The 11,604-nt window shown below is 28.0% G+C and overlaps 1 protein-coding gene across 1 annotated transcript; it reads right to left on the bottom strand.

The window, feature by feature from the left end:
• Positions 1-1,609: 1,609 nt before the first annotated feature.
• Positions 1,610-10,437, bottom strand: LOC112686895 (activated CDC42 kinase 1). Its single transcript, XM_025559367.1, has 11 exons — positions 9,974-10,437; positions 5,600-5,721; positions 5,247-5,509; positions 4,991-5,182; positions 4,221-4,443; positions 3,855-4,157; positions 3,561-3,799; positions 2,946-3,490; positions 2,179-2,879; positions 1,973-2,109; positions 1,610-1,872 (listed from the first exon to the last, which is right to left on the bottom strand). Exons 2-11 carry the CDS (start codon positions 5,699-5,701, stop codon positions 1,776-1,778), a joined length of 2,802 nt encoding a protein of 933 aa, XP_025415152.1. The 5' UTR covers positions 5,702-5,721; positions 9,974-10,437; the 3' UTR covers positions 1,610-1,775.
• Positions 10,438-11,604: the final 1,167 nt, after the last annotated feature.

The raw sequence follows: 11,604 nt of genomic DNA, 5'->3' as shown, positions 1-11,604 counted from the left end.
ATTCTTTTTTTTTATTATTCGTCTTTCTTCACGTTCAGAACAATTACTATTTTGATTTTAAATGTTTTAAACAAAATTATTCTTAACACATCAATCAATTTAATTTATTTTTTTTTTTTTTTAGAAATCCCAAATGTATGTTACTATTCTGATAACACAATTTAACCATTATCAAAACATTTTTAATTGGGTTCAAAGTTTGACAGTAACATAATAAATGATGCAAATCAGGGAAACAAAAATAAGTCAATATAACAATTTAGTTATAAAAATATGAACTTTCATGAACCTGATTAATTTTAATTGATAAGCTTATTTATCATTTTCAAATTGAATAGTTATTTTTATTTACTTCATAAATCAAGAAAACTAAGCGTTTTTACTAACTGAATAAAAGTTTATTTTATCAGAATATTAATTGATTCTTAAACAATATACAGTATTAACTAATTAACATAAGATGTATGTATATAATTCCATCACAAGATATAAACACAAATAGTTTAAAAACAATTTCATTCAGCGTAAATAATTTAACAGAGTTTCACATAGTCTATTTTTTATAGATAATTATAGACCAAAATTATTAATGAGTAGTAAATTCGACTAAATAAACACTATCTAATGAAACTTAAAAGACAGTTTAAATCACAAATAGTTTAGTGTTTCAACAACAAAATGTAATACAATGTTCATAAAAAAAAATTAATAATAATTAAATCGGACAAACACAGTATTACTTTATCATATATACATTTTTGGAGAATCTAAATGTATAATTAATAATCTTCATACTAACATTAAGATTTGTGATGATTTATATTTAAAATATCAACATTTATTATTTTCGATTATGCATTTTGTATACAAGGAAAAAGTAAAATAAAACTTACAGGTAATCTAGATATTATAAGGAAGGACACAAAAACTAACTTTCTGCATCATTGTTATTTACAATAATACTTGTAGACAATTCAAATACCTATTATGTTAAATTGTACATTGTTTCTGGGTACCATAATTTAAGATTAGGTTTATAACTTGTTTAATATGTTTACATCAATAGTTTATTTTAAAGTAGACAAATACTTGAAAATAGAAAATTTGTTCTCATAGAAGTCATAAAAAGTATTTGTAAGATAATAAATGCAAATGAATATGCATTATATAGTTACAATATTACCCAAACAGAATAATTTTAAATAAAATACTGAATTGAGGAGAAATTTAAAATACATAATCAGGACTTTTGATCGATTTGATAATACATGATAAAAGTAGTAATAGGTAATGATAAGTAAATACTGATTAATAAAAGTTATTGAATAAATATTGTCGAATTAAACTTAAGTTGGCTCTATACAGACTAATATTTAGTCCAATGAAATAATTAAACATAATAAGAACTGGTATGTAGAATGAAGCTAATTTAAACATAAAGATAATTAAAAAAAAAATGTAACAATATTTTATACAAAAATAATAAAAATAATAAAATATAAGGTTTATAGTAATATTTTGTGAAATTTTGATTTGAAAACATTAATTTATAATTATAATATTACAACTGTTTAACTTAAATTATATTTGTTTCGATGGCTATAAATAAATAACCTAGGTCCACATGGAAATAGTTTTTATCACAGGTATACTTAATTTTAATATATATAGTACACAAATTAATAAATTCAATAGTTAACATTTCCCTTAGGGAATAATAAAATATTTGTTTCTTGGTATGAGAAGAAAAATATTTTCATTACACAAGTAGTAGATCAAACAGTATCACATAGAGTAGAAGCAGCTTCTTCCACATTCCAATTACAGTTGTTTAAAGCAGTTACACAAGCTTCTCTGGATGCCATTCCTAATCTAAAAATACCAGTTATAATGTAATTCACAAGAATATCGTTTATAACACTTTTTTTATTTTTATTAAATTGTTCTTTTCACTGGTTATCAATTTACTAACCTCAATAAATTATTAATTTTTAGATGTTTCACACTTTCCTGAAAATTCCAAGATGTTGCCTCCAAAGCATCTAAACATTCTTCTTCAGTTACTGAATTATTGAAATAATTACAAAGCTGTGATACTGATGAATCGGACTAAAAAAAAAAAAAAAATTAATACATTATTTGCAATCAGAAAATATATATTTTTTTTTTAATAATTACTGTATTTGGCTCTGGAACAATTTGATACATGTTAGGAGTTTGACTGTAATATCTAGACATGTCTACCGGAGGACTATAATATGGTGAGCTATAATTTGATGCAACAGTTAAATTATCAGTCTTTCTATTTGAATACAAATCATTTCTAAAACAATTTGAAGAAGTGTTGTTGGTGTTTTTGTTTGATGGTATATCACTTATACACAGCTCTTTAACCTTATTTTCTGCCATATTTAGATTTGCTGCATAGATTGGATCTGAATCATACTTGGAGATAAATGATGACATATCAAGATCAGTGGTTGAATAATAACTAACACTAGCACTATTTGAGTGTGTACTAATGGAGCTTGATGGTCGAGGAATAGCTGAATTTAAATGTTCTGTATTCAATTTTTTTGGAACAACATTTGGAGGCGCCAAAACAACTTGATTATTAGTGTTGGCTTGAGCTTCTTTTTTACCTAAATTTTTTTCAAGTTCAGCAATAAAATTCATATCAAGTTTGGGCGTATTATCCATCACAGGCTCATTTGCTTGTATATTAGGTATATCAGAATAAGAAGGAAAATTATGAACAGCTCCAGTAGCAGTATCAAATATTGAAGTATCAAATGGATCAGTAGATTGTTCAGATGAAAACAATCCGCTGACATTCGAGTATGAATGATGATAATCAAAAGGTTCAGAAGAATTATCAGCTGAAAAATAATAAGGTTCAATAGTTATATAAAAGTTTAATTATAATAAAAGGAAAAAATGTTTACTTTCTGCAACATCAATTGGTTGGTCTAGAATAGATAAATTTGAGTTCATGGATGAAGTACTACTGTTGTTATAATTTACTGGGGGTGGAGTACATCCATCTAAATCGACTAAAACTTGTTCACCAGTAGAAAACTGAGGAAATGGGCCTGGAGGTCTACCAGGAGCAGGTCTTAAGCTCCTTTTACGATTATCTGGAAGCTTAGAGTAGTTAAATTGTCTATTACTTGGAAGAATAGATGTAAGCACAGTATTTTTGGACTTTTCTGCTTTACATCTTAAATTTTTTTCGACTACATCTATATTTTTTTTGGGACTAGTATTTTTTCGACTTGGCAGAATAGGAGGGCCTGGTTCAACCACTCTTGGACCTCCTAATAAATCTGGAGGATCCATAGGATTATTCAAATAAACTTTATCGATTTTATCATGAAAACCCCAATTGTTTCCACTAGAATCGCCGTGATGGCCAGTATGTATAAAAGAATTTCTTAAGGGTTTGCTAATGTCATCTGATGCTTTCCGTCTCATTGGATCAACTGATCGTCTATATAAATGTATTTAATTTTAAAAATAATCTTTATCGCTATACATATAAATTATTAGTAATGATTTACCTTGCAAAATTTCCAATTTGATAAGTCCTCAAATTTTGTCCCTTCCACCAGAAATGATCAGGTTGACCATCAATTACAATTATCTTATCTCCTTCTTCTATATTCATTCTGCTTGGCTCATCACTAAATTCACTGGCTACCAAATTTGATGTAGCTTTGACTATGTTTGGCGAATTACTTTTTAAATAATTTCTTATACTTTTAAAACTTGGACGTTCACCAGGGTCTAAAATCCAACACTACAAAAGGAAAAAAATGTAATTTAATTTATATGCGTAAAAATAAATTACTAACTTGTTGCATTAATCTATACAAATTTATCGGACAAGCTTCTGGTTGCTCTAAACGTTTTCGTTCTCGAAGAATTTTGGAAAGTACTTGAGAAGCATCAAGACCTGCCCAAGGTTCTTCTCCACCAGTAAACATTTCCCAAAGTACTACACCATACATCCATGTATCAGAAGCATGTGAAAATTGTCGTGTACGTAAGCTTTCAGGTGCACACCAAGGGAATGGTACTCTACGCCGTTCAGTCATAACATAACAATCTTCTTCCATTGGCAATAATCTCATGAGACCAAAATCACCAATTTTGACCTAAAAAACAAATTGTTTATTTATAATTACAGTATCTATAATATTGATAAATAATAACTGTACCTGATGAGGTGTGGTAAGTAATATATTTCTACATGCCAAATCTCTATGTATGCATCGTTTTTTCTCTAGATACTCCATGCCAGTAGCCACTTGTAAAGCATACTCCCATAGATCTGTTATCAAAATATGGCCACATTGTTTTCTTAAATAATCTCTTAGACTTCCTAAAGGAGCTAGTTCAGTAACCATCATCATTGGCTGAGTTAAAACAATCCCATACAACCTTAATTAAATTTAATAGTAAATATAACATTGAAAATAATTGTATATAAAATAATAATTACATTAATAACAAATATAACTCATAAATAAATTATATTTCTTCGCTCACTTTCTTAAATATTTTAATACAGTAATTATTTATTTGATATTTGTAAACATAATTTTTATTTTATTATTAAAAAAAAACAGTGGCAATATTATTAAACCAAATATTATCATAATTCATAAATATTGTCCTTTTAATTTAAAATCAATACATTATAATATATTAATGTTTTCTTTTTATAAAGCAAACTGTGACATAAGTACCGTTTTAATAATATATCATTAATGAAAACTCATTCAAAGCTAGAATAATAGCAAATGTGGTAAATATTTTTAATTAACAAAAATAACCTACTTCTACTATAAGTAATTGTATGATTTGTAATAAGAAATACCTATTTTTACCAATATAATACTTTTTTTATAAACAAAGTAACTTAGTTAAATGAAGATTTAACTTTTATTTTTATATAATTGCTAAACTATATGTGCAACTTAATTACTTAATAAGGTGCACATGATCTAATGTGTGCATGGATTGAACTTCTTTAACAAAATCTTCAAACATTTGTGGCAATGATGGTACATCTTGTTTTAGCATTTTGACAGCAACTGGAAGGATCTGTCCAGTTGAAGTAGTCCATTCTCCACGACTCACAATGCCAAAGGAACCATCACCAATTTTTTCAGATAACCTTAACAAAAAAATTAGTATTAATATTAATAAATATATAATTTAATAATAAAATAAAGATTTACTTGATATCCTTTTCAAGAATTAAACAAGTAAGAGATAAAGCTGATGGTTGAGTAATTTGAGTAGTAGAAGCATGCTTTTTTACAGTTCCAGTTGAGTGTTTGCTAGCTTGAGTTCCACCCAAAATTGATAAAATTTTATATCTCCGTTCAGCACCTTTTCGCTTCTTAACAGCTTCCAATAATCTTCGAGCTGCTGGTTTGCTAATACCGATATTTTCCAAATCTTCAGGTTTAACATATTCAAAATGAGACAGTCTAGTTATCTAACAATAAAACAAGACATTAAAAAAATATTATGTAAATTGTATTATTTAACTATCAACTGTGTACACATTTTGACAATTATAACTTACTTGAAGTTCATCGATAATTCGAGTATGGAAATGTTCTAGTTGAACATCTACTAAAAGGCTCATAAGCCATTCTTTATCATCTCCATCACTAGGAAGAGCCATTTTTATTTACAGTTAACATCCTTTAAATACAGAAAACAAAATTATTATTTCATACAATCTAATTTTATGCTAATGAAACTTTGATACAACATAGTATATATATATTAAGTGGTATGTATAATAAAAAATTATTTATAAGGAGAAAATAATGCTAAAAGTAATATAATGTTGATAGGTAACTTGTCATACCACTGTTGCAACTGGACCATATCTAGTACTTTCCAACACCTTATCCAATTATAGTATAAAACTAGGTAAATAGAAAGTAATTATAAACATCATCCATTCATAAAATATAAAATTTAGAAAAACCTTAAGTGTTACATATATAGAAAAAATAAAATTAAAGTCCATACTTAATATTTTGATATTAAAGTATTTACGCAGTGTTCAAAAAGATAATGAGTTGGAATACTTATTAACTAAAATAGCTCAGCCACATAATAACAAATAATTAAAATATTTAATTGTAATAGTATCAAAACAAAAAATGTATTGACACGTCAGTTTTAATAATGTACCTTCCATGATTGAAAACATATGAATAGTAATGGAACATAATGATATTTTTTATAAAATGTTTATCTTATAAAATAATATAATCCTATATTTAAGAATATGACTTACGATTTACTAACAACTACTTAAAAATGTGTATGTATATATTTTTACTCATATTTTTAATTTTAATTATTGGAAAAAAAATAATCATTATGCCCATTAAAATATTAAACACATTTTAAAATTTATATCATTATTGAAAGTCAATATGTAAGATACTATAATGTGACAGAATTATTTCTATTGACCATGTAATAAAATACAAAACATAAAAATTAAAATTTTATTCATGCTATATTGTCTTACATAAGCACTATAAAAAAAATAATATTTACTAATGAATATGGTAATAGTATACTATTATTCATAAACTATTTATTTATTATAAATTTTATTAATCTCCAATAAAAAACTCTATATAAATTAACTAAAATATTAATATAAAATAAATTAATCAACCATTTAAATGCATTATAAACTATGGATTTATTCTAAACCAATATGTATACTTTTTATACATGAATAAAATCATAAATTCATAATTAATTCATAATTAATGTTATAACTAGGGAACGGATTTATATGTAATAAAAATACAGAAATATGTACATATATATGTAAGTATAATATATTAAATATGTGCTAAAAACATCCAAATATGTGGGGAAAAAAAATTTAAAAAAAAAGTGATTATTATTATTAAATTATCAAAAAGATTTGTTGCATTGTATTATTACAATATCTTGTAAATTATCAAATGTTAAATGTCGCCTATTAGGTATCAAAATATTTTTAAAACGGCTAAATTATCGTTTCACATCAACCGATGTATTAAAAGCATATTTCAAGTGCATACTATCAGAAGGCGATAATTCCAAATTTTTAAAAGGTTGTCTGCCATTCATTATGTCATTGATTGTTTTAAAATCAATATTGCCTGGAATTTTTTTCTGTAATAGCATGAATTTTCTTTTTTACGACATCTATTGGTCTCCTTACGAGTTTTAATCGCTGATTCAACAATTTGCATACTATCATTTGGGGTCATATTTTTTATTAATAGTTTTGTTAAATTATTTTCAATGTTTCATTTTGCATAATATTTTGAGCTTTTCCAATAGCGATAAAAGTTTCTGGATCTAATTTTGAAATAATTTCTTGTATTTTCGTACGAAGAAGACGTATGAATGATTAAATGATAAAAATATGTTTAAAAATATTTAAAAATTAGTGAAATATGTAAAAATATGTAATTATACCAAAATATGTAAAAATATGTAAAATAAAAGTATCATAATTTTAATAGGAATGTTTTAAATCATAAACGTTTCTTATCGAATCTTAAATATCTCGTTTTAATAAAAATATGCATTTACATATAAATCCGTTCCCTAGTTATAACATAATATTCTATATTTTTTGGGAAACAAAAACAATTATGCTGATTTTTTTTTTTTTTTTTTGATACATACCGATTTTGACAACTACCATTTGTAATTTAAAATAACATATACATTTTTGGTATGTTATAATAATACAATTGAATCTATAAAAACTGTCCTTTATAGAAATTTAATACAAGGGAAGGTAAAGTTTATTTTTTTTTGATACATTTTTAAATTAAATTAACATATGGCTTTTTTACGAATACCTAGTTTAAAATCATTCATGTGTGATAATATCATATATCACTATTAAATTTAAGTTGTAAAAACTGATATACATAGGTGGATATTTGGTTGAATTTTTGGGGGGTTATAATAATTCAATGTAAAATAACCCGCAGGGTCTTCACCCCCATACCACCTTCCCATGCACAAGTAATAATTATTACCATTAAAAATATAGATATGTTTAAATTGTATTAAAAAAAAACACTAAATACTTATTTTTAAAATAATTAATATTTTATTTTAATGACAAATATCTATTTGTATCAGCAAAGATATTCAAAATATCATTGCTTTTTATATTTTTCGATATATCTTTTTAATATATAGTATTGAAAGATCGCTGAACCTATCTTGAACCAACGATGTCCTTAACCAAGTTTTTATTTTTTTCATTGCACTGAAACTTCTTTTACAAGTAGCAAAACTATGTAATTGGTATTGTTAATGCTATTGTAAATAGTTTTTTATTATTACTTATTTTACAATTTTCAAAAAAACGAACAAAAATTATAAAAACAACGAATAACATTTCTAATAAAGTTTCGATTTTGGTGGGCTATTAAGATATTTGGGGGGGGTCTAAGCCTTCCCGATGTCCACCTATGCTGATATGTTGTCTAAAATTAGCAAATTTTAAAAAGTAAGCATATAATACTAATTATAACCAAAATTCAATAAGTAATAGTTTAGTTTTATTACATTTTGCTTGTTTTACCTAATACCTAATACTAATTATGTAGTTAAAAATGTATAGAATACAAAAGATCATAAGTATAAAGTATCTAAATAATTACATATTACCTGCATTTTAAGCTAATGTCATAAAATTATAAAGCAAATAAACAGTTTATAAAAATGTCCTGTTTTAAGAAAAAAAAAATAATTTTTATCATATATGTAACTTATTAAAATTAGTAAAATTTTAAACTTACATATTATATTTTATTTAAGTACAAAATATAATTTATAAGTTAGGCTAGGTTAGATACTATCATTAAATAAATTTAACCTTGAATTCCAATATTGAAAATATATAGATTTACTTAAATACAATTAGCCATAAGGTATGTAGTGATTTAATATGATAGTAACTTAGTTATTATTTCTATGTAATGATTTTATAGAAATTAATTAATTTTAATTAGTTGATCAACATTGATCAATTTCATGTATTCTTAAAAAAAACTGTAAAATTGGTCAAATAAATATTAATTTAAAATGTATAAAATAAAAATTATTATACCAATCAGGTAAAATACTATATAACGAAATATAAACTTATCAACAAAAAAAAAAAAAAAAAAAATATTGAATATTACTTAACTATTTCCATTCAATTAGTTACCTATATCATTTTCAAACTTTGTAAACACTGACTTAAATACCAATTAATGAGGTATAAGGAAATAATAACGATGGTCTATTACTTTTTTTTCCTTACCGATTATTGCTAAGACATATCAATATATAATTTATATTATACATTAAATAAAACATAAACAGACTGATTTATTTAACAATAGAATTTTTTTGTACTTTTCACTTTATTAACAAGTAGTGTTTGACTATGCGAGTCTTTTATTATGTATTACCTTTACTATGAGTTTAGGGTAAGTGCATGTTTGAGAAGCAGAAAATATATCAATATACCTATTGGCAGTTTTATTTTTTCGAGTGTTCAAAATAATATCTTATCAAAACAAATCATACAATACATACGCGTCTAATGCACTTAAAACGTCTTAAATTGTCGATCAAAATATCACACTCGCATTGGTATTTAGGAAGGTGTTTCTCAGGTTTCTAGGCTACGTCGGTTTCGAAACAATTTTAGCTCTATTGTCTTACAGAGATTGCGATAGGTACCCAAGACGGACGGACGAACCAAGACAACCGAATAGAATCCTTGACGTGAGGACGAGGGAAATTGAAAGGAGATCGCCATAAGATTACCGCCGCGGGCGATGTTCTATTACGGAACACCGTGATGTTACGATATCGTGTATACCTGGACGTCAAATTGTTGACCATTACGTACCAATTGCTAGACGTGCGATGCGAAAATCGTGACGACAATCGGAGAACATAAGGCGTAGCGGTCATACGTCCGCCGGAGAAATCGGAGCGTTTGGTTTCTCGTTCGGCATCGTCGTAGCGTATTTCCACGAAAAAAAATAAATACTGAAAATATTGATAAATAAAAAAAAAAAAAAAAGGAAAAAAACGAGAACACACGACCGCGTAACAACGATGGCCGGACGGTACTGGATGACCGACCGGAGCTGACGCGGGGGCGGCCCCGTCACGGGAAACTCGATTAAAATATATATTTATTTTTTTTTTTTTTTTACCGTTTATTGTCGATACGATCGCGGTCGGGTATCCGTTGCAACGGGAGAGAGCGCGGTACTATAATATATATACAACAATACGACGACGTTGTTTTGCTCGGAGAACCAGACCGCCGGACACCAGGAGCAGCAGCAGCGGCGGCGGCAACGACAGCTGCAAAACGGAAGTGTGCAGCGGTGAGCGGTAACGAACATGGAACGTGAAAAATCGTTCGATAATCTCACTATCGACGTCGATATAAACCGCGCACGTATCGCCACCGCTATCGGAGCACGGCGACGGCCCGTTAACGATATAATATCGTACGGCGGGGAACAACGGTCGACGGGATTACCGTAGCGAATAAATCGCATCCGGACGGGTTGCAAAACAAACAGGACTCGGATATCGATGTAACGCGCGATCGATGTAGAATGGTAACGGAATGTTTATCAGGGCCGCGCCGGAATTCAAAACGGCAACGGAAGAAACGGAGAACGAAACGCGTCGCGAAAACACCTGCACGGAACAATTAAAAACGTCATTAAATCATCGGTTAGAATGATATCGATATTTAACGGTTTCGTGGTGGACTGTTCAACGCGGTCTACGGCATCGGTTACCTTTTATTTTTACGATCACGGAAACCTTATGGTTTGCGTTCCGTGGAGGCTAACCGGTGCTGTAAAGCATTCCAATACTATTCTAAATATATATTTAAAAAAATATATTCAAATAGCTACGTATTCTGAATATCTTTTTTTAGTATTTTTATTTTATATTTAAATACTTGATTCGAAGAAAAAGAAATGTTTGTGTTTATAAATTAAAATCCTGGGTAGTGGTCGTTAAAACCATAAAATACAGGGTCCGACAAAAAAACCTCCCGTATTTAGAACTTACGCTGTGTGAGTTGTGGTGTTGGTACAACTATGGAAGAGGTATCGATCGATAGCGGTGTACGTGCCATTTTTAGTAGGCGCAATGGCGTGGACCGGTGAACATCGTGCTTTTGTTGTAGAGGAGTATATCCGTAATGGTGGTTCTGCGATTTCTACTCAGCGAGCATTTCGCATCCGGTTCAAACTTGGCCGACATGATTATGTTCCGGATAGAAAAACAATGCTCGTTTGGATGTCCAACTTTAGAGCAACGGGTTCTGCACTGAAGAAAAAACCGCCTGGCCGACCTTTGACCATAACATCACCCGAAAATGTCGCACGTGTGAGGGCGTCCATCCAGAAATTTCCAAGGCGTTCAGCAGTTAAACATGCAGCTGCCCTGGGACTTTCTGATAGGAGTGTAAAAAGAATCCTGCACAGAGATCTTCATATGCAC

The sequence above is a fragment of the Sipha flava genome, unplaced genomic scaffold, assembly GCF_003268045.1.
Source record: "Sipha flava isolate LNK unplaced genomic scaffold, YSA_version1 329_pilon_pilon, whole genome shotgun sequence".
NCBI lineage: Eukaryota > Metazoa > Arthropoda > Insecta > Hemiptera > Aphididae > Sipha > Sipha flava.
This window is presented reverse-complemented; position numbering and strand designations above follow the sequence as displayed.

Bases quoted from the DNA above. Each gene is read 5' to 3' on its own strand.
- LOC112686895 (XM_025559367.1), bottom strand. From the start codon at position 5,701: ATGGCTCTTCCTAGTGATGGAGATGATAAAGAATGGCTTATGAGCCTT. The intron at 4,444-4,990 runs GTAATTAAGTTG...AATTTAATTAAG, and splicing joins GATCATGTGCACCTTATTAA to GTTGTATGGGATTGTTTTAA. The intron at 4,158-4,220 runs GTACAGTTATTA...TTTGTTTTTTAG, and splicing joins TACTTACCACACCTCATCAG to GTCAAAATTGGTGATTTTGG.